General features: G+C 42.5%; 2 protein-coding genes across 5 annotated transcripts in view; both read left to right on the top strand.

The window, feature by feature from the left end:
• METTL9 (methyltransferase like 9) overlaps positions 1–1,943 on the top strand; it is a 47,211-nt gene extending 45,268 nt beyond the window's left edge. For 2 of the 3 annotated variants that reach the window (XM_025416209.3, XM_025416207.3), the window contains exon 5: positions 1,242–1,943. In XM_025416209.3, the coding sequence (XP_025271994.1) occupies positions 1,242–1,447 (206 nt within the window). In that variant the 3' untranslated portion in view covers positions 1,448–1,943. The remainder of the gene's footprint in view (positions 1–1,241) is intronic. The other variant, XM_025416208.3, reaches the window with a different exon arrangement.
• Positions 1,944–9,507: 7,564 nt separating this feature from the next.
• Positions 9,508–23,418, top strand: part of OTOA (otoancorin) — a 68,439-nt gene continuing 54,528 nt past the window's right edge. The window contains exons 1-7 of one of the 2 annotated variants that reach the window (XM_025416193.3): positions 9,508–9,629; positions 16,365–16,459; positions 16,823–16,851; positions 16,942–16,972; positions 17,088–17,115; positions 18,882–18,969; positions 22,081–22,212. In XM_025416193.3, coding sequence (XP_025271978.3) covers positions 16,366–16,459; positions 16,823–16,851; positions 16,942–16,972; positions 17,088–17,115; positions 18,882–18,969; positions 22,081–22,212 — 402 coding nt within the window. In that variant the 5' untranslated portion in view covers positions 9,508–9,629; position 16,365. Of the gene's footprint in view, positions 9,630–16,364; positions 16,460–16,822; positions 16,852–16,941; positions 16,973–17,087; positions 17,116–18,881; positions 18,970–19,867; positions 20,106–22,080; positions 22,213–23,418 lie in introns of those variants that run through there. The other variant, XM_035717518.2, reaches the window with a different exon arrangement.

Raw genomic sequence — 23,418 nt, 5'->3', positions numbered from 1 at the left:
CTGTAAAACTGATCTGAAAAGTGTACTCCTGCTGCCGAGCACTAGGGACCATGGCACAGACTGCACTCTATTGTTCATAACACTTGATGCTGCCCCAGCTGCTTAGTGTCATGGCCACTGCTCTGCCCTCCCAGAGAAGGAGCCTACGTCCCTCTTGTCTGGGTCACTAGGTCTTCAGTCTGTGTCCCAGGCGAGTGTTCTGAACTTAAGTCATGTGCCGGTGCCTTCACCATAGGAATAGAGGGGAAAGCTACTTCCCCAGGCTTTGACTGCCATAGGACTCTAGGAAGAGGGTTCAGGTGCCGGGTGTCTTTGTACTCTTGGCACATATCATGCATTTTCTCACAGAAAGTTACTCTCTGTCTGAATTTAGTAATATACTTAATATGTGTGCATTTTAAAAAACATCACAGTATATACAAACAACCTAGAATTGACATATACCATCATCTGTGTGTGTCTGTGTGTCTGTAGCCAATGCTTGGTGTGAACCTGAAGACTTTATCCAGCCACCCCATCCCCACTCCTTAAGCATCTGAATGCTCTCCTAGGCTTGCAAATGACCGGGACAGATTTCAGCCACTAGTCCAAGAAATGCCAGGCCGACACATCCGTTCTAGTGCGCGCTCTCTCTCTCTCTCTTTGGTTTTGGAGCTTAACTTGTATAAAAGTGTTATGAAAAGTTAGGGAGTAGCTCAACTTCACTTGAAAAACACATCGATGATCTGTCGTTATAAATTAAAAGCCTCATTAGTCTGTTTTCGGCCTGATAAATCTTTCTAGTTAATACATTGCATACATTTACTATATCTCGGGTGTATTTTCTTGCATTTATCCCTAACCTTTCTTTCACATTTTATGGGTAACTCTCTGCTTTCATATTCCTGTGTTTAATGAGGAGTTCACTAAAACCATGAACTATTACAACCCATTTGGTCTAATGAAGGGTAATATCTGAAACTGTCAAAGATGGTAAAACTATAAGTTTTGGATCCAGACAAACCTGGGAATGCATTTCTGCTCTTACCCTCACTAACCTTGTAGGCTTGGGTGAATCCTCAGCCCTCTGGGTCCATACTTCATTTCTGTCCTCTTACCTCGGGGATATGAGGAAGATGATTCATCAAAGTCCCCGGTGCTTGGCACATACCAAGTCCTTGGCAAATGTTGTTCTTCCTCCCTTCTCTCTTTAAGTAACTTGTTTGTTCAAGAATTTAACTTAATGTTTCTATTTGTTTTAGTAGGTGGCAAGTGGGAGAAACCATCAGAAATTTTAGAAATCAAGGGACAGAATTGGGAAGAACAAGTGAATAGTCTGCCTGAAGTTTTCAGAAAAGCTGGTTTTGTTATTGAAGCTTTCACCAGACTACCATACCTGTGTGAAGGTGACATGTATAATGACTACTACGTTCTGGATGATGCTGTCTTTGTTCTCAAACCAGTATAGACACGTGGAGGCCCAAGTCTTCAGAGCCCACCCCAAGAATGTACACTCCAGAAGAGGGTCTGCGTTTGCGGTTATGTGAAGGGAGGACCTTTGGGGACTGCCATTCTAAATATCATGTAGGAATTTAAAAAGCCAAAATACTAATTATTTCTTTGTAGTGTGTAAAAGGAATGTTTTTAAAAAACAAAACCCAACTCTTTGAGGATTTTTATCAACTCTTTACTCAGTAATACAGGTCACACTCCAAGTATGGAAGATATTTTTTATACTTAATTGCAGTAGGGACTCATCCCCAGTCAAAGCAATAGTCACGACTTCACATGGAACCAATAAATATGGATTGTTTTTAATAAAATGAAGACTGGCAATAAAGCTGTCCATTCAGTTGCAAATATTTGGTTACAAGGTATAGCCACTGATACTCTTTCATGTTTAGAAATTCTGTCATTATTCAAAAAATGTTTTTAATCATGCTAATAAACTTTTTTGGAGATGACTCTGGCATCATGTTTGAGTTAATATAAGGCTCCCCTAGGATCTTTTATTGCTTTGGCTTCAAGAGTGCCCACATAGTAGCATTAGGTGAAAAGTACAGTTGACTATGTGATAAAGGCTTCCGACTGGGTGAGGGGCTGGGGGATTATTGAAATTGTGGTGAACACTGAGGCAGTCTAGACTAACCCTTGAAAGAGCAACCTCATTCAGATCTAATACTTCAGGGACCATCTCCCACTCCCATTTTATGTTGCTTTGGGAAGTGCAAAACACTGGCTTCTGACTTTGTGATAGCTTCCACACTAGACTCAGAATTCTGTTTTTCTGGACAATCTCAGGTTCTCATAATTTTTTTTTATTCTTTTTTTTATTTATGATAGTCACACACACACACACACACACACAGAGGCAGAGACACAGGCAGAGGGAGAAGCAGGCTCCATGCACCGGGAGCCCGGCGTGGGATTCGATCCCGTGTCTCCAGGATCGCGCCCTGGGCCAAAGGCAGGCGCTAAACCGCTGCGCCACCCAGGGATCCCTCAGGTTCTCATAATTGAACCATTCCGTTGTGTCTGCTGATAAAACGCAGCCTAAAAATGTTTTAATTCCCCTTCTTACTCTACACATGTATACCTCTTTCCCAGAACCTGGTTCTTCCCGAAATCCTTAACTGAGTTTATTTGCCAAGAATATGGATTGATGAAGACCATGTTAGACTCCTACATTCTAGAATCCTTGAGTGCCTCCAACCATATACCCACAAATGTTGCAATAGAGGAACTCATTAGCAAGATCAATAACCATTGTGCATATTCCAAAGAGAGTAGAGCACTTAACCCAGAATCTAAAATCTCAATAATAACAGAGACACGGATTTAAAATCGTGGTTATTAACAATATGTTATTCTCATGACTTTATTTCTTTTTTCAGCCAGGTGTTTCATTAAGTATTCTCATTTATATGCTCATAGAAGTCATCAAGTCAACACATTTACTGCAACACCTGGGTATAAAGGAGAATTAAAGCCTTGAAAAGAGTTACTTTATTATTCATTAAGAACAGCATCCCCACATCCTCACACCAATATCTTCCACTGTTATGTGTTGTCATAAGAAGAGTTGGGTTATGTGATTTATGCAAAATTGTTATTGGTGCATTCTAGTGCTTTTTTTCCAGGGATTCAAATACTTAGCACCCTAGATTATAAAAATAGAGGAAATGAGTAAACTTAATGTAGTTCTTTCACAGCTGAGTTTGTTTCTTTATAAATTGTCATAATCTTGCTGTTTAGACTGTTGAACAAGAGTGCAAGAGTAATGGATGTTCAAAGAGGCAGTTGATGCAAAGTGTTTCATAATTTTGAAATCAAGAATGAATAGGATGGTCTGTTAAAAAAAAAAAAACACCAAAAATCTCTCTTCTTATCCCCCCCCCCAAAAAAAAACCCCCAGAAAATACATTCATTTATGCATTTCAGAGACACAAATAGTTTCTCAAAATCGGAGGTTCTCTGAAAACCAATATCTTAACAGTTCTGTTTTAGAATGAAAATTTGAACAACAAATCCTAGCACATTTGATACCTGGTCTTGAAAGTCTTTGTGGCCTGTCGCCACTCCACTAGGTGGCAGTGTTGCTTACTGACTGTCAATGGCTTTTTTTTTTTTTTTTCCTAAATGGAATCCTGTTTTTTTTTTCCCCAAAGTACAATAAAGTTGCCTTCTTGTCTGCACCATTCCTCGTGTAAGTGCTTCATATCAGGTTCAAGGTTGTGCTAGAGAAATTAAGAAGAGCTCTATTTGTGGACAAAGCAAGTTAACCTATTGATCTTGAAGGTCAGGGGCAGAGGAAAGGCAAGCTGCACCTGTGATTGACAGCTCCTTGCACCTGCAGTGTGAGCCCCTTGAGTGTTAGGGCCACTGTTACAGAGAAGAGGAGAGAAGGTAACAATACCTTCAGTCATTTCTCCCTTGTGCAGAGTAGTTAAAAGTGATGGTGTATTTTACCTTTCTGTATGTCTTACCAGTTTTTACTTAGTTGACTTTTTAACAGCAAAGAAGCTGGGCTGGGACAAAGTAAAACTTAGTTGTTTGAAGTCATCTTTCTGATTAAAGCTTTATTTTCACTTAGATCTGAGGACAGTGTTTAAATAGACTCGTCCTGAAGATAGATGTTTTCATCACTTGCTTCCTACTACTTGATTACTGATAGAAGTGTTTCATGATCCTTTTTTCTAATAACTACAGCACATATTCAACATGGATTTTCAGTGGCTGAAGTGATCCACCATGTTTGTGCAGACGGCCAAATCCCCCCAAATGAGCTTCCAGCAAGTGCCTCCATATTTCAGCTGGAAGACGATGCACCGAGTTGGGGCTATCTGATCTGACTTGCACTGCCTAGGCACCTTCTGAGCACACACTTGGGCTTGTAATTGGCCTGAAACAGGATGCTCACAAACTTAAAACCAACTTCTCCAAGATACAACCTCAGGAACTAGCAGAAGGAAGTTCACACTGTATCCATGCTAGGAAACATTTGTTTGTAATCTAAGTGAAAATATGCACCCAGAATCATTAAGGAAATATTGCTGCAATATAAAATTCAACAGCTTGCTTTTTTGCAGTTAGTGGATGATGGGATGATAGTTAGGCAACAGTGAATGGCACAATAAAAATTAAAATTTCATAACTACTGTAGCTATGTATAGGCATTTATATTTTGCTGCTTCCTTTATCACTTCTAATGTATTTGTGTTGTCTTTGTCTTCTACTTAGGAATTAATTCAAACTTTTAAAGTTGTCACCTTTTAAAAATTTATTTAAAAATAAATAGAATGCTAGATTTAGAGAAATCTTGCAATGATAGTACAGAGTTCCTGTACACCTTTTACCTAATTTCCCTAATGTTTTATGTAGCCATGGCATGTTTGTCAACACTAAGAAATTGGCATTGGTATATTAAGTAAACAATAGAGTGTTGGGATTTTAGGAGCCAATTCAGAATACCATATCCCATTAAGTTGCTTACTTTAAAATTATTCGTGTTCACTGACGTGGTACCATTATTTATCTTCCAATGTTTTAAGTTGTAAAATACACATAACAAAATGTACTATCTTAAACCATCTTTAGGGGTACAGTTCAGTGGTCCATGTATATTCATACTGTGCAGCCATTACCATCTATCCTTAAAACTCTTCATCTCATAAAACTGAAACTCTCTCATTAAATACTTCCCATTCCCCCTTCCTCTACCCCCTGAAAGCCACTCTTCTGCTTTCTATGAATTTGACTACTCTAGGTTCTTCATGTAAGTGGAATCATACATTATTAGTCCTTTTGTGACTGGCTTATTTCACTTAGCATAATATTTTCAAGGTTCAAACATATGCAGGATGCCTGAGTGGCTCAGTTGGCTAAGCATTTTTCCTTTGGCTCAGGTCATGATCCCAGGGTCCTGGGATCAAACCCAGAGTGGGGCTCCTGGCTCAGCTGGGATCCTGCTTCTCTCTCTTCTTCCTGCTTGTGCTGTCTCTATCTCTCTCTCAGATAAATAAAATCTTAAAAAAAAAAAAAAGTTCATCCACGTGGTAACCTGTGTCAGAATTTCTTTTTTAAGGCAAAAAACAGTCCATGTGTATATACACATACACCACCAATGAATGCTTATCCATTCATCCATCAACGGACATTTGTGTTACATCCACCTTTTTGTTATTGTGGATAGTGCTGCTGTGAACATGGCTGTACAAATATGTAAGTCACTGCTTTTGCTTTTTTGAGAAAATTTTCAGTTCCAGTGTAGTTAGTATACAGTGTTAGACTAGTTTCAGGTACAATTTAGTGATTCAACACTTCCATATATGACTCTGCACTCGTCAGGATGAGCGCTTTCACTTGTTGTGGGTATACACTCAGAAGTGGAAGTGCTGGATCATATGGGAATAGTTTGATTTTTTTAGGAATTGCCATACTGTTTTCCACAGCAGCTGCAGCATTTACACTCCTAACAATATACAAAAGTTCTGATTCTTCACATTCTTGCAAATGCTTGTTCTTTTCTGTTTTTCTTCAGAGTAGCCATCCTAATGGATGCAAGGTGTTATTTCATTGTGGCTTTGATGGATTCTAGAACGATTTGTTTTTATAGCACAACTTGTATGGCATTGGGTTTCATTTACTAGTAATTTGTGCTTTGTGGCTTGCCATTTATATTGATACCACTGAATTGGAATCTGTGCTCACTGATACAAAGTACTTCTTTTTAAAAGCTATGAAATTTTATACTTTTGGAGAATTAGGAGATCACTATTACATAATTAGAACTTAAGATTTCCCTCTGGATTTTAGAGTCAATATGCTGTATTCTCACGAATTAAATATAGTATTTTTGTTACAAGACCATTTAAAAATCGTTTTGAATATATGTAAAATGAAAAGACCCCCCCCCCCAATATATGACCATGTAAAATTGGAATGCCTATACATCTGAACTTCTTAAGTTCTGGAAAGAACAGATATACTTCCCAAATGCTGTTTTCTTATATCCTGTTTAGGCATCAACAGAATATTGTGTTTTGTTTTGTTTTTCAGAGTATTAGTTTTAAATGACCTTGAACCCTCAACATTTATTTTTATTTATTTATTTATTGGAGTTCAATTTTCCAACATACAGCATAACACCCAGTGCTCATCCTATCAAGTGCCCCCCTCAGTACCCATCACCCAGTCACACCCACCCCCCCGCCCACCTCCCTTTCCACCATCCCTTGTTCGTTTCCCAGAGTTAGGAGTCTCTCATGTTCTGTCTCCCTTTCTGAGATTTCCCACTTATTTTTTCTCCTTTCCCCTTTATTCCCTTCCACTATTTTTTATATTCCCCAAATGAATGAGACCATATAATGTTTGTCCTCCCATTGACTTATTTCACTCAGCATAATACCCTCCAGTTCCATCCACGTCGAAGCAAATGGTGGGTATTTGTCGTTTCTAATGGCTGAGGGAATATTCCATTGTATACATAGACCACATCTTCTTTTATCCATTCATCTTTCTATGGACACCGAGGCTCCTTCCACAGTTTGGCTATTGTGGACATTGCTGCTAGAAACATCGGGCTGCAGGTGTCCCGGCGTTTCACTGCATCTATATCTTTGGGGTAAATCCCCAGCAGTGCAATTGCTAACCCTCAACATTTAAAAAAAATATTTATTTATTCATGAGAGACACAGAAAGAGAGGCAGCAACACAGGCAGAGAGAGAAGCAGCTCCATGCAGGGAACCTGATGTGGGACTTGATCCCAGACTCAGATCATGCCCTGAGCCAAAGGCAGATCCCCAGCCGCTGAGCCACCCAGGCATCCCTATCAACATTTTTTGATGGTAGAGTTGAGGTGGTTGAGAATATATTGGCAGTCCCTTTTATACTCAGCAGAACAAAACAGGTTTTCCTACACTTGATTTTGCCACTTTTTTTTTTGTTTATAAAATTTAATTTTTCTTTTTTAATGTAAGCTCTGTACCTGACAAGAGCCTTGAACTCACAACCCCAAAGTCAAGAGTCACATGCTTTACCAACTGAGCCAGCCAGGCCCCACTGCCACCTTGTTCTTATCATTTAGAAGGTGACCATGACTGATAATTTTTTGCATTATAAGTAACATGTTTATTATAGAAAAAGTAAAAACTGCATACAAGTGAAAAGAAGAAAGTGCAGATAAACTTTACCTAGCCTATAATCTTAAGAGAACCACTATTAACATTTTAGTAAAAAAAAAAGAAAAAAAAGCCATTTTAGTATATGCCCTTTCAGATATTTTCTATGCACATATGTTACCCTCCCATGTTTATAAACTTTTAACATTAAAAAATGTAAAAATGAAAAGATACTGTTATCCTTTCAGGATGAATCATGTGAAACTCATAGATACCTGATTTCTAAATCAAAAGTTGACAAAGAATGGAAGACATTTCCCATCATTTAAGGCTTGAGAATGAGCTTGTTTAAAGGATTAAACCAAGGGCTGGGGATAAAATAATTTTTTTGAGAACGCTGAACACTCGTATATAAATATTGACTAGATGAGCAACAGAAGAGTACAGGTGGCCATTTCTGAAGAGAATCTCTAATTTTTGCCACTGACAAAATAATGTCAGCATTAGGCATTTTAGCTATTGAAAAAGGTTCAGGTATTGAGATGTATTTCATTAAATATGAAGGATTGTAAGGAAATCTCTAGGGTTCACAATTATATTTTCACTAGAAAAGATATAGAACAGTTATGCATAATCCCACTGTGCAAACTTAACATTTCAATGTACTTCCAGTTTTAATAATAGTGTATATTACTTAATATTTGGCTTTTTTGGTTCTAAAATCATTTCCTAGGGCACCTGGGTGGCTCAGTGGTTGGGTGTCTGCCTTCGGCTCAGGTCGTGATCTCCGGGTCCTGGGATGGAGTCCCATATCAGGTTCCCCTCAGGGAGCCTGCTTCTCCCACTGCCTATATCTCTGCTTCTCTCTGTGTCTCTCATTAATAAATAAATTTTTAAAATCTTTAAAAAAATAAAATCATTTCTTGTGTTACTATTACATGGTCTTTGTTAATATCTATTTTAATGGCTATAGAGTTGATGTATCACAGTTTAACCATTTCCTTATTGGTGTACACTTACATTGGGTCTTTTTGTACTACCACCACTTGTTGTGTTTATATATATAATACTAGGACAGTAAATATTTTGGTGCAGGAGCCTTTTTCACTTGGGAGGAATTATTCTTTTTTCCTTCAGATAAATTAGGTCACATTTACGGACCAATCGGTTTGAACATATTTACAGTTCTTATTATTCAAAAAACTTTTCATTGTGGAAAATCCCAAGCACATAAACAGGAAGAAAGATAATAATAATTACCCCTCTTCCCAGGTTTCAACAATTATCAACACATGGCCCAACCTTGTTTTAACCAGGCTCCTGCTGCCCCGTGATCCCCTTTACTTCCAAGCAAAGCCTACACATCACCGCTGTTTTGCAGACATATACCTACAAAAGATAAGGACTTTTAAGAAAACCACAGTACAGGGGCGCCTGGGGGACGCAGTGGTTGAGCGCCTGCCTCGGGCCCAGGGCGTGATACCAGGGTCCTGGGATCAGTCCCACATTGGGCTCCCTGCAGGGAGCCTGCTTCTCTCTCTGCCTCTGCCCCTGCCTTTCTTTGTGTCTCTCACGAATAAATAAATGAAATCCTAAAAAAAAAAAAAAAAAAAAAGAGAGAACCACATTACAGGGCTCATACCTAAGAAACTTAACCTTTACACATTCGGTGCCCACACTGCTCCAACTATCTTGCAATTATTTTAACAGTCTGCTTTGGGATCCGAATAAAGTCCCTATGTTGCAATTGGTGGCTCTGCCATTTAGTTCTTCACACCCTCCCTGGCCAGCCACGGTCTCAGAGAGGGGCCCGGCATACTGCAGTCCGTCCGCCTGCGTCTGGCCCGTTTGGCTCTGGGGAGGAAGCCCCAGGCCCGGCCCGGCGCCGCGACCCCGGGGCACTCTGCGCGGAGAGGCTGGCGCCGCCCCCACCGCTCGGGCCGCCGGGGGTGAGCCCTGTGGCCCCGCCCCCTCCCCTCCCCCCCGCCCCCTGCGCAGCGGGACTCACAGCAGAGGAGCGGGCAGCGCAGGTGAGGCGCGCGCGGCGGCCCCCGGGGGGCGGGGAGGGCCCGGGGGATGCAGCGCAGGGGACGTGCGCGGACTGGGGGCGCCCCGCGGAGCCTCCCCGGGGAAGGGGACGAGGGGTGCATGGGGCGGGATGGAGGCCGCCAGTGGGCACAGAGACGAAGGAGATGGGCTAAGGGCAGTCGCCTCGGCTTTAAGGCTCTTGGGGGTGGGGGCGTCCACGGAGGGGGGCGTGCGTAGAAACTTCCAGGAAAGGGCTTCGAACCCGCTTAATACTAGTAGCAAGAAAAGCAACGCTGGCAACGTTTGTAATCATCATGGCAGGTGCAAAAACAATAGCAGCAATAGTAATAATAATAGCTGCTATTCTTTTTTTAAAAGATTTTATTTATTTGAGAGAGAGAGAGAGCCTGAGTTGGGGGGCAGAGGGAGAAGCAGACTCCCCTCCCTGCAGGGAGTCTGAGGCGGGGCTCATCCCAGGACCCTGAGATCATGACCTGAGAGAAAGGCAGAGGCTTAACTCCCTGAGCTACCCCTGAGCCCCTCATTGAGTGTGTCTGTGTGCCAGTTATGGGCTCAGTTCTTCACCTGTTTTCTTCTTTTTTTTAATGTTTTATTTATTTACTCATGACACACACACACACACACACACACACACACACACACACACACACAGAAAGGCAGAGACACAGGCAGAGGGAGAAGCAGGCTCCATGCAGGGAGCCCGATATGGGACTCGATTCAGGGTCTCCAGGATCACAACCTGGGCCCAAGGCAGGCACCAAACCGCTGAGCCACCCAGGGACCCCCTTCACCTGTTTTCTATACGAGGCAAGTTCTTGACATATTTTCCGTATTTTATGGAAGAAAACGTTGTAAGAAATGGGAAAATGCAGGTAAAGCAAATTCATCACGGACTGCGCAATGGATAAATTTATGAACTTTAAAAATGTTTACACAGTCTTTGTGAGGGAGGTACTGTTGCCATCCCCATTGTACAGAGGAGGAAACACAAGTCCAATGAGGTTAAGGAATTTGGTCAAGAGCACAAATTGGGGGGGATGGCGCCTGGGTGGTTCAGTTCTTAAGCATCTGCCTTTGGCTAGGGTCATGATCTCCTGGCCCTGGGATGCAGCCTGATGTCAGGCTCTGTTCAGTGGGGAGCCTGCTTCTCCCTCTCCCTCTGCTGCTTCTGCTGTTTGTGCTCTCTTGCTCTTTGTCAAATAAATAAATAAAATCTTAAAAAAAAAAAAGCACAAATTGGGTGGTCCAAACTAAGGCAAAGCTCCTGTCCTTGGGATGGCACTGGCTACCGGGTGCTGAGCAGGGAGGCTGGGAAGCAGAGCTGGTCAAAATGCTTTGGATTGTTTGGCTCTGGATTTGGGAACCAGCCCTTGCACTCAGTAGCTGTGTGATGTTGGGCCGGTCATTTGACTTCTTGGAACCTGTTTCCTCCTCTCTGAAGTAGTGATAATGTTAATATTTGCCTCAAAGATTCTGCAAGGATTCAGTGAGACAGTGTATGTAGAGGGGAGTGTACTTAGCTCTCTCTCATTCAATGGTTGCTGGGATTAGGACAACTATCAAGTCAGGCAGCCCTGCATTGGGACCCCTTGTCTGTCATTTGTTTGCTCTGTGACCTCGTGTGCCCACTGAACTCAAGTAAGTCAAGTAAACCTTTGGGGCTGATGGAGAGAGTAAATGGAAGGGAGGGCCTGGCATGATGCCGACACATGGAAGACGCTCAGTGAAAACTTTCTTCCTCTCCTTTTATCACAGAATCCCAAATCTTCCATTTTGTTCCCCTGACACTAAAAGAGAGGAAGGGGGATGACTGTCTAGAAGCTTCCCATCAAGGGCAGAGCTGGAACAAGAGTTCAAGCCTCCATGCCTCTAATCCAAAAAGTAACCACTCCTTTGACTTCTGTACCCACCGTGAGCCTGGCCATTCCAACACCAAATCCAGTTCAATCAGCCTGATATTCTACAAACCAGACAAGTTAACCCACTTTGCATTGATGGCATGAAAATGTGCATCCATGATGCAGACTGTAAATGGAGCTGTTTTACAGACTGTAAAACTCCATGTAATGGGGAATTGTTGGTTTGTGTCTGGGATGGGGTGTGCCACTGTTGGGGGAAACCTCCCAGCATTTCAACGTTTCAGAGAAGATGAGATGTCTCTCATCTGTAGGTTGACCAACTTATCCTGTTTTGCCTGTGACCTTTCCTGTCTTATTTATTTATTTTAAAAAGATTTTATTTATTCATTGAGAGAGACAGAGAGAGAGGCAGAGACACAGGCGGAGGGAGAAGCAGGCTCCATGCAGGGACCCTGATCTGGGACTCCATCCCGGGACTCCAGGATCATGTCCTGGGCTGAAGGCAGGCGCTGAACTGCCGAGCAATCCAGGGATCCCCTGACCTTTCCTGTTTTAAAAGTGAACCGTGTGTTCCAGGATACCGCTCAGTCCTGGGAAACCAGGATGGTTGGTGTCCTTGTTCATCCAAATGCTCATTCCCAGTTGCTCAGGAAATCCATCTTCGTTTCTGGTTTGTGGTTATTATTGCTGTTTTCATTTTAGGTTCTACCAAAGCAGCCCTAGCCTGCCGGATTTCCACCAGTGGGCAGCAGGGAGCCTTTGGTGGGAAGGGGGAGGGGCCCATGAAGAAAACCATCAACCCCCAAATCATGATTGCCCTGCACAGTCCATTCAATCCTTTTGGCCAGTCTCCTGAAAGAGTGACCCAAAGGGCTTTTAATTAAAACCAAATCCTGTACTGGTGATGCTCTGAGGTTTCCTTGGCAGGAAGACATTATGTGCAGTAGAAAGCCAGGCATCTGTTTCAGTAATCATATACCTCTCCGTAGAGTTAGTAGGGAGATGCTGGCAGTAAGTACAAGAAGCCTCATTGTCCAGGAAACTGGAGAATTGTGAATGAGGCCAGTGCCCCAGGGCAGCTGACCAAAAGGGAAGGGAGAAAAAAGAACCAAAGTTTCCCCGTAAAGCCCCTAAGCCCCAAACCCAGTAGGAGTTATTATGGAGAGTTGAAGGTACCAGCTGGGAGGTGGGATTGGTGGGGGCAGAGCACATCTGCAGAGTGCTTGGGGATCCTCTAACTTCAAAACCTGTTGGAATGTGTGTCTTTTAGTGTTTGTAGGTTTCAAAAGTTTCAGTTTGTTTTTGCCCTGGGCAGTAAAATGAGCCTAATGGTTTGCAAAGCTGGTTGTGGAAGTCCCCTTGGGGGTTAAAGCATCCATTTGTTTAACCAGCTAGACAATACCAGAGAAATCTGTAGGAAAGGATCCCAGGAAACCGTGGGTGGGCATTATGGGGCTTCCCTTCAAGTTGCTGTTAATATCCCAAGAGGGTGGCATCCTGTAATTGGGGTGTGGGCTGCCTGAGAGTCAGAGGAAGCAAAATGCAGCCCCAGTTTTCATCTGATTTGATCTATAAACAGATTTTGAGGGGTTCCCCCCTCCTTCCACTTGACCTGAAAGACCCATCCCTACCTGTTTTCCTCCTGGTGTGTCCCCTCCTGTGAGCACCCATCCCCTTTCCCCCCTCATATATCCTCCCCTCTTTTACTAAAAACACGCAGTCTCTTTTGTTGCTTTTTCTTTTAAAAATCATTTGTGAGGAAAATTTCAAACACATACAAAAGTAGGCATAAGAATATATTGAACTTTGGGGCACCTGGTTGGCTCAGTGGTTGAGCATCTGCCTTTGGCTCAACGTCGTGATCCCAGTTCCGGGATTGAGTCCCGCATTGGGCTCCCCTGCCTATGTCTCTGCCTCTCTCTCTGTGTCTCTATGAATTAAAAAAAAAAAAAAAAAAATATATATATATATATATAGAACGTCATGTACTCATCACTCAGCTTCCATTGGCAACTCATAACCACCTACTTCCTCCCCTATTATTTTGAAGCCATTTCAAACCCCACATTTCTTCTTGTAAATATGGAAGTGTGTAGCTCTAAAAGCAGGCTTGGCAAACTTTTTCAGCAAAGGAACAGAGAATCAATATTTTCAGCTTCGTAGAACACAATCTCATTGCACTGACTCAACCCTGCTGCCACAGCATTGGAAGCAGCCACAGACAATACTGACGTGAACAGGCCTGGCCCCATATTCCACAAAACCTTTACTTAGGGACGCTAACATTTAAATTCCATACATGAAGTTTTCATGTGTCAAGAGATAGCACTCGTCTGTGTGTGTGTGTGTGTGTGTGTGTGTGTGTGTGTGTTTTAAACTATTTAAAAATGGAAAAACCACTCTTAGCTTGTGAGCCACGTAAGACCAGGTGGCTTGTTTGAATTTGGGTTGTGGTTTGGTGACCCCTTGTTGGAGGAGATCATTTGAGGGATAATGTAACTGTTGGGGGGTGACCTATGAGCTGGCACTGGGTAATAGGAGCCCCCTCATCCCCTCTCCTGTCCTTGGAACGTGCACTGTGCCCACCATCCCACATGAAGAACTCCAGGAAGCAAACTCCAGGCAGCCAGCTGGAGGACTTCCAGGGGCCAGCTTGTTGGTGTTTGTATATGGAAGAACCTTGGTTTTTCCTCCTGAGCGAGGGAACCCGGTTCTCCAGCTCCTTCTTTGTTCTTGTTCTTGTGAGTCTTTCAGACCAAAGTGTGTCCTTTACCACTTGCACAAAGCATGCAACACCAGACACTTGACTTGTGATGCTTTTGGTTACCAAATAACGTGGAGGTTCTCCTCACACCATGTAATTCTGTGATGCCAGCTGGGTGTCCTACAGTTTAACTCAGACACCATCTGCCTGGAGTCAGAGCAGTCCCATGATACTGTTCCCCTCTCACCCTGCTTCAGTACCTGTCCATGGTGTAGGTCTCCAGGTCACCCACAACTTCTGGGTGACATGGCTGTGTTGCCAGGGGAACTAGGGGGACCTGGACCATGGGGCCTCTACCTAGTCAGACCTGAAGGAGTCACCGAAGGTTCTTGGTCTTGTCATGAGAATGAACTCCAGAACAGATACACAGCATAGTGGTTGGATCACACAGCAGGAAAGTTTATTAAAGTCAAAAGCACATTCTTGAGATATGAGAGAGAGAGAGAGAGAGAGAGAGAGAGAGGCAGAGACACAGGCAGAGGGAGAAGCAGGCTCCATGCAGGGAGCCCGACATGGGACTCGATCCTGGGACTCCAGGATCACACCCTGGGCTGAAGGCGGCGCTGCCCAGCCACTGGGGCTGCCCACATAGGCACAATTATTAACTCCATTTTCAGCTCCTGTCTCTTCTCTGGAGGATGGGGGTGGGGCTAGAGCCAACCAGGAGCCCACCCAGAGTCCCCTCAATGGAAAAAAGATGATACTAGTACTTTTACCATTTAGGAATTTATTAAGTTTTAGGAGCTCTATGCCAGGAACTCAGAGCAGAGATCAATATATATTTTTTATAACCTCATGGTCTTCCTTCTTTTAGGATCTCATCGCCAGTACTTGGTGCTGTCAGTCTACTTAACTTTTAGCCACTCCAGTGTAGGTAGTGATGCCCCCCCCCTTTTTTTTAAGATTTATATATTTTTAATGAGAGACAGACAGACAGACAGACAGACACAGGCAGAGGGTGAAGCAGGCTCCATGTAGGGAGCCTGATGTGGGAATCGATCCTGGGACTCCAGGATCACACCCTGGGCTGAAGGCGGCACTAAACCGCTGAGCCACCCAGGGATCCCTGGTACCCTTTTTTTTTTTTAATTTTTATTTATTTATGATAGTCACAGAGAGAGAGAGAAAGAGGCAGAGACACAGGCAGAGGGAGAAGCAGGCTCCATGCACCGGGGAGCCCGACGTGGGATTCGATCCCGGGTCTCCAGGATCGCGCCCTGGGCCAAAGGCAGGCGCCAAACCGCTGCGCCACCCAGGGATCCCATGGTACCCTTTTTTTAAAGCAATATCTACACCCAACGTGGGGTTTGAACTTATGACCCCGAGATCAGGAGTCACGTGCTCTACCAAATGAGCCAGCTAGGTGTAGTGCTATCTAATTGTGCATTTAATTTGCATGTTCCTGATAACTAATGATGCTGATAATATTTTGTAAGTTTACTGGCCATTTCTTTTGTTTAAAATGAAGCTTAAGTTTGTATCTATTCTTGCCTCTGGCTTATCTTCTACTTACTGTATTGTAAGAGTTCTTTTTATAGTCTGGATATAAACTGCTTGTCAGATATAACAGAGCCTATGCTTCTAATCACTCCTCTTTGCTGGACTGAAGGGAATGAGAAAGGGTTGTAAGAATATAAACAGCCCATTGTCATCAAGGAGAGAGATGATTGTGTCTTTGACTAGCATGGGGGTTTAGATAGAGCAAAGTACATGGAATTTAAAACTTATTTTAAAAAAACTTCAAGGGGTTCTGAGTCAATTTGTTTTTCCTTTTTGTCTTCTGAATGTTCCTTTTTTTTTTTTTTTTTTTTTTTTAAGATCCATTTATTTATTTTAGAGAAAGAGAGAGAGAGCATGAGCAGGGGGAGGGCCAGAGGGAGAGGGAAAGAAATCTCCAAGCTGCTTTCCTGCTGAGCATGGAGCTCAACTCGGGGATCCCCATTCCAGCACCCTGAGATTATGACTTGAGTTGAAATCAAGAGTTGGGTGCTTAACCGACCTGAGCTACCCAGGTGCCCCAAGTCTTCTGAATGTTTTTAAGTATATTTTAAAAATAAAAACCTGAATTACTTCTGTGCTTGAATTAACTACAGGATGATGTCCCAGGAACCTAGGACATACTTTCTTTTCCTGTTCTTTTTTCTGAGCCATGGAGTGGCAAGTCATAGCGTTCCAGATTCCAGGCAGGGTAAGTCCTGAGGGAGGAATAATCTGCCATAGTTACCACTCATCTTAAGGAATGTAATGGGATGGACCAGTTTAGGTACATGATACTATAGATGTTTGGGATGTATGCATATGTGTGAGTATGTGTGTGCATGTGTGTGTGTATGCACACATATGTGTAGGATTTTCAGGATTTTTCTAAAAGGATTTTTCAAACCAGAGTTTTCTCACATTGGGCACATATGGGCACAGGTATAATTGAAATTCACTAAAATTTTTCTTCATGAGTGATTTTTTTTGGGGGGGATCTTTTCCTAACTCATATGTATATTTCTGCGGATCACACAATTCAATTCTAGTTATACCTTCGATGGCTTTCTTACAGATTTGCATCCATTGTTGCAAAAAATGGCAGTGAGTATTTCATTTTCTTTTAACCAAAATCTCCTCTCCTGAAGATGAGATTTTGGATGTTTTGCTTGACAATATTTCTTTACCTTTTAGGAAGAAATAATAGATGGAAGCTATCTGAATGGTAATGTCTCTACTCTTTCCCCACTTTGCTGCTTCTAAAAATTTCAAATAGAATGTGCCTGTGATTTCTCTGGAATGATTCTTTAAAGTTGTCTTTTCATTTTATTCCCATGCAGCATTACTGGATCTCATACAGTTTCAAAGGTAACCTACTCCAGAGGGGAGGGGAGGGGATGGAATAGATGTTTAATAAAAATTCCTAAGTGAAAATCTCTTAATTGTAAAAAGTAATACATACCTAGGTATTCATTACAAAAAATATCAACCAGGGTACAAGTTTTTTAAAGTAGCTACATGTGTTTCACAAACTTTTATTCCTCTCTGCTCTGGCACAGGTGTTAACATTTACTGAGGGTTTACTATGCAGCAGCCTACCATTGTTAGTGCTTTGTGTGTAGAAACATGTCCAGTCCTCAAAAGCTCCCCCAGGGAAGGTGTTGTTACCCCTTGGACAGAATAGTGAAACTAAGGCACGGGGCGGGTGAATCAGGGTCATGCATCTGGGAAGCGTGGTGGAGCTGAGGTGTGTATCCAGTAGCGGGGCTCTAGGACCCATTGCCCTTTCATGTTGTATACAGCATATGGGCTGGTGTTAGATACCGGAGTTGTGGGCCAGGGCACTAGAGAGTGTTGTGGAAAGACAAATATTAACAGATCATTCTAAAATGATGAATACTATGAGGGAGAAGAAATGAGGGGCTTGGGGGCCCATGACAGAGGTACTCAATTATGTTAAAGTGAGAGTCCCCGTACACATTCTTCTTCCTAATGTAACTTTAACTCCAGTCAATAGTTTTGGATATACTATTTCAGGCTAAAGTTATCTATCATCTACCTATCTATGTATCTATCTATCATCTATCTATCTTTGTGTTCATTTTTTTTTTAAGATCTTTTTTTTTTAATTTTTTTTTTAATTTTTATTTATTTATGATAGTTACAGAGAGAGAGAGAGGCAGAGACACAGGCAGAGGGAGAAGCAGGCTCCATGCACCGGGAGCCCGATGTGGGACTCGATCCCGGGTCTCCAGGATGGCGCCCTGGGCCAAAGGCAGGCGCCAAACCGCTGCGCCACCCAGGGATCCCTATCTTTGTGTTCATTTATTCATTCATCTATTTAGTAACAAAAACAGGATTATAAAAGGCTTTCTAATTGTTTAAGGCTGGAGGATTTATCTGCTGCCAGTTACTCTGTCATAGCTAGAAGCTAAAGTACAACTTGTTCCTTTTTATTGATGGATGACATTCCATTGAATGCACATGCCATATTTGTTTAACCTTTTACTTGTTGGACATCTGAATTGTTTCTAATTTTTGACTGTTCTGAATGAAATTGTGCATTTTCTATGTGATGGGTACCATTTTAAGGACTTTGCATGTGTGAACAAATAAACTCTTCCCAATTTTTAGCTATGTTACAGAGAGAGGGAAATTGAGGCACAGGAAAACTCAGTAATTTGCCCAAGGCCACACAGTTAAGTGGTGGAGCCAGGATTCAAATCCAGGTTTTGAGCTTACACTCTTTAACTATGCCATTTCATCTTCTCATGGTATATACTATATCTGCTTTTAAAATTTAATATAGTAAGGTCATCTTTCCAAGTCAGTCTGTTTGTCTTGTAGTTAATCCAAGTGGATTGTTACAGAAATTAGAATATTGCGCACAGCTCAGAAATGGATCTTTGTCTTTGAGAGAATGGGATCCAGGAAGATTATTAGATTCAGAAACTCCCCCACCACTGTGCCAGGTTAACAAATCTCCTACCTCTTCCAAACACAAAGTTCCTAGCATTCCTGGTCCATTCCCTATGTCCTCTCTGAACTGTGGTCTTCTGGCCACTTAGCAAGTAGGGGAACTACTCATCACAGGGGAACCTGTCATCGTGACCTTCTCCTGTCTTCAACTGAAGCTCCCATGGGTGGACAGCAGACCTGTGCCACAGAATCCTGGCCTATCTGAATTCACGGAATGTCACCTTCACCATCCCCAGCCTGCAGGTGTGTACCTGAGACTCATCCCTATCACATATTCTCCTCCCAGTTCTCAAGGGTTGTAAGCTCAGGGGCCAGGCTGGATGGAGAAGTGGACTAGGTATAGAGCTAGTTTTCACTTCCACAAAGAAACATGTTCTGTCCAGTTGTTTTGAAACATGATACAAGCTCTTTTGTGTTTTTCCAGCTTTCTACCTTTGATGGAGACTTGGTGTATTAACGTGTAGGCTGAGCTGCTGAAACAAAGAGACCCCAAATTCCAGCAGCACAAACAATGTAGTTTATTTCTATTTCATGTTATATTTCAGAGCTAGGTGGGAGATCCAGAGTGGAGAGGAAGCTCTATTTCTTTCTTAAAAAAAAAAAAAAGATTAATTTATTTCAGAGAGAGAACAAGTGAGCAGAGGGAGGGGCAGAGGGAGAGCGAGAAAATCTTTTTTTTTTTTTTTTTAAAGATTTTATTTATCTATTCTTGAGAAACTCACAGAAAGAGGCAGAGACATAAGCAGAGGGAAAAGGAGCCTGATGTGGGACTCGATCCCAGGACCCCAGGATCACAACCTGAACCAAAGGCAGATGGTCAACCACTGAGTGCCTCCAGGTGACTCAGAAGCTCTGTTTCAAAAGATTATCCAGGAGCCCAGGTTCATTCTATCTGTTGCTTTGTCATCCTCTAGGGAGTTGTTGCTCACATGATTGAAACAGCACATCCATTCTCCAACCCAGGAGAGGGAGTGTTGGGAAAGAGGAAGTGAAGGGTGAGCATTTTCTCTTTAAGGACATGACCTGCAAGTTGCTCACTTCCTCCCACTCATGTGCCATTGGCTCACAGTCCACAGTCTCATGTTACTGCAGAGGAGGAAGAAGAGAGGCCTATCTGAGAAGCCATGTGATCAGCTAAAACTTGTGGGATTCTGTTGCTAAACAGAATTACAGGAGACTGGCTCTTTGGGTATAATTATCAGTCTCTTGGTCATGGGACCAAGAAATATTTTTCTTCCCTTTTAACACTACTGTAAGAAGAACAGTAGCATAGGCATGTTGATAGAGGGCAATGATGTTTGTGGAGTGGTAGGACATGATGGGGACTGTGACAAACTGGACAGCATGTGCCTCATTGACGTGGTCATCAGCCCGGTGTGGTATGTTGTATCTTTACCATTATACTGTGAATGGCACAGAAAATTGAGGAAATACTCTTTTATTATTAAAAAACTACTTGATTCAGCAAAGAAACCATAACGTCTTTGATGAGTGAAGTTCTTTTTTTTTTTTTTTTAAGATTTTATTTATTAATGAGAGATACACACAGAGAGGCAGAGACACAGGCAGAGGGAGAAGCAGGCTCCATGCAGGGAGCTCATTGTGGGACTCGATCCAGGGACCACAGGATCACACCCTGAGCTGAAGGCAGATGCTCAACCGCTGAGTCACCCAGGCATCCCTGATGAATGAAGTTCTGATGTCTTTATTGTTTCAATTTTTATTTACTTTATAATGATAATGAAAATATTAACCAACATTCACGTGAGAACTACATTCAGAGAGCTGGTTGCTAACCCTTTAGCAGGACACCCGCTAGCTGGAGGTGGCTGTTGGCCTCATGGCATCTGCTTTCTTTTTTCTGTTCCTCAGTCTGTGGCAATCTAAAGGCAAGTAATGCCAGCCCCTTTGCTCTCCAGCAGTAAGTTTTCTCATGAGATGTGTATATTTTAACCTGTTGAATAGATATCTTCTATTTCTTCCCATGTATAAATTTATTTATTCATTCAGTATCTACTTATCTAGCCTCTTATCTTTGCTAGGCACCATTCTAGACACTGGAGACTCAGAGGAGAACAAGGCAATCACGTTACTACCCATATGGGCCTTGCATTCTAGAGGGAGAGTCACTGAGTAAATAATTATTCAACTCATTTAGGGTAGGGAATGATGAGTGACACTTACTGACCATTTACTGTCTACTAGGCAGTATTGAAAACACTTTACACACATTTATCTCATCCTCATAACAACCCAAATGGTAAGTCTCTACTGTGTCTATTTTTCAGCTAAGAAAACTGAGACCCCAAAGTAGTGTTGCCTGTTTAGCAAATAAAAATGCAGTATTCCCAGGGCACCTGGCTGGCTCAGTCAGTGGAGCATGCGACTCTTGATCTTGGGGTTGTGAGTTTGAGTTCTACCTTGGGTGTAGAGGTTGCTTAAAGAAAAATACAGTGTTCTCAGTTAAATTTGATTTGCAGATGACTAATGAATAATTTTTTTTAGTATATATCCCATGCAATATTTGGGGATGTACTTATGCTAAAAAATTATTCATCGTTTAACTGAAATTCAAATTTAATTGGGCATCCTGTGTTTTACCTATCAATCCTAGTTAGGTTAACTTGTCCAAGGCCACACAGCTAGTCAGTGGCAAAGTGGAGATGTACACGTGGGTTTTCTGAATCTAGAGTCCACCTTTTGCCCTTGATATCACAATATGCTGCCTCTATAGAGCACTTTTATTTAGTGGAGATTTAGAAAATAATTCCCCAGATAGCAGAGGTAATTTCTTTTAGGAGAGGCTGTTGTCCTCTCCTCTTCACTTTGGAGGGGATGCCAAGAGGGAGTTTGTTCATGCTGCCTGAATTTTGCTTCTACTCTGGTAGCTTGGGGCATGGGAGGGGGTTTGAGGAGTGCCAATCTGGGGGTGGTAAACTTCCTGGACAGAGGAACTGCCCACTGGTCTGGACGTGAAACCCCAATCACCCATAGGGACCAGGCAGGCCATGGGGAAATCGGCTGGCTGGGTGGGTGGTGAAGAGGAGTGTAATTACAGGGAACAGCTGCCCCTCAGCCTGCAATTATCACCAGGAAGGGGATATGCTTAGCATTGTCAAATCTTTGTGTTTTCCAAGAGAAATTGGAAGTCTGGATTTTTGTGGGGAATCCCCTGACTTTGAAATGTTGGCAGCTAATGAAAAATTTTGCAGCTAGCCAAATCAAACATGTCTGCAAGCTGCCAGCTTGTGGGCTCTGCAGGGAAGTAGGTGGCCTGCTTGGGCTGCTGGCCATGGTGCTGACCACGTGCTCCTGTCCTGTCCTCACTGACTCTTCTCAACACCCCATATCCAGGCAGCCATGGAAAACCACCTGGAGCAGCGTCTGTATCAGCCCCAGAAGCTGCTAGAGGACCTGAGAGACACAGATGCTCAGCAATTCCACACTGTGATGAAATGCCTCTTAGAAGACAAGAAGGACCTCTTGGTGAGGCATTCTTGGCACCCTGAGAGTAGGGGAAATCCAGGGCCAGTTGGTATTTGTTGAGTTGAATTGAACTGAGCCTGACTCAGTCCTTCTTTATGTCTTCCTACCACTTTCTCCTTTCACAAACTCTCCAGGAGTTGCAGACCTTGGTTTTCTCACTTACTTTTTACAAAGCTCAAATGAAGAGTCTTATACTGTATATTCTCATGGGAACTAAGAAATGGGGGGGGGGGGGTTACTGAGGAGCTTCTAATAGTTTGGTTTGATAAACATCCACGAATGATTGCTGTGCATCAGTGGATACTGGGTACAAAGATGAAAGGCTACCTTTGCCCTCAAGGAGTTTATAGTCTGGGGGTAGAAAAAAACAGAAATAGACAAATTTCCATAAAACAAAGTTGGTGATCGGAGAGTATCACAGAGCAAGGTCTATGAGACCCAGAAAATCTTTGGGACCCAGAAAGGCGAGGTTTAGAGGTTTTTTTTTTTTTTTTTTTTTTAAAGATTTTATTTATTTATTTGACAGAGAGAGAAAGAGAGAGAGTGGGCGAGCAGAAGCAGGGGGTAGTGGGAGAGGGAGAAACAGGTTCTCTGCTAAGCGGGGAGCCTGACTCAGGGCTCGATCCCAGGACCCCAGGATCATGACCTGAGACAAAGGCAGACACATAACCAATTGAGCCACTCAGGCACCCCTGGAGTTTTCTTTATCAGAGATACTTTAATGTGAAACAGTGTTTTTTAGAAGAAGTTGAACCTGTAAACATTTTAATAGTCACAGACTTACTTTAATGTGTGTTACTAAAATAGAATGGATACATCCAACCTGTCAGTTTGGTAGAGATGTAATGTTTCCTTTTGAAATGAATTTTAGTTAAAAAAAGGTCAGTTAAAAAATGAATGAAGTAAATAATACTGAAGTAAATAGTATAGGCAGTGCAAAGATATGGCAAAACTGAGGATGGTGGTCTATGAAAATGATATTGATTAATATTTATTGAGGATTTACTATGCATCAGATGTTATTCTAAGGGAATTGTCAGCAAACTGTTTCTGTAAAGGACCTGATACTGAATATTTTAGGCTTTGCAGGGCATGTATTCTCTGTCACAACTACTTAACTCTGCTGCTATAGCAGGAAAGCAACCATAGGTGGCTGGTAAATAAATGGGCATGGATCTGTTCCAATAAAACTTTGTTCACAAAAAC

This window comes from Canis lupus, chromosome 6, assembly GCF_003254725.2.
Source record: "Canis lupus dingo isolate Sandy chromosome 6, ASM325472v2, whole genome shotgun sequence".
Classification (NCBI taxonomy): Eukaryota; Metazoa; Chordata; class Mammalia; order Carnivora; family Canidae; genus Canis; species Canis lupus.
Note: the sequence above shows the minus strand (reverse complement) of the source record. Positions and strands in the feature narration are given on the sequence as shown.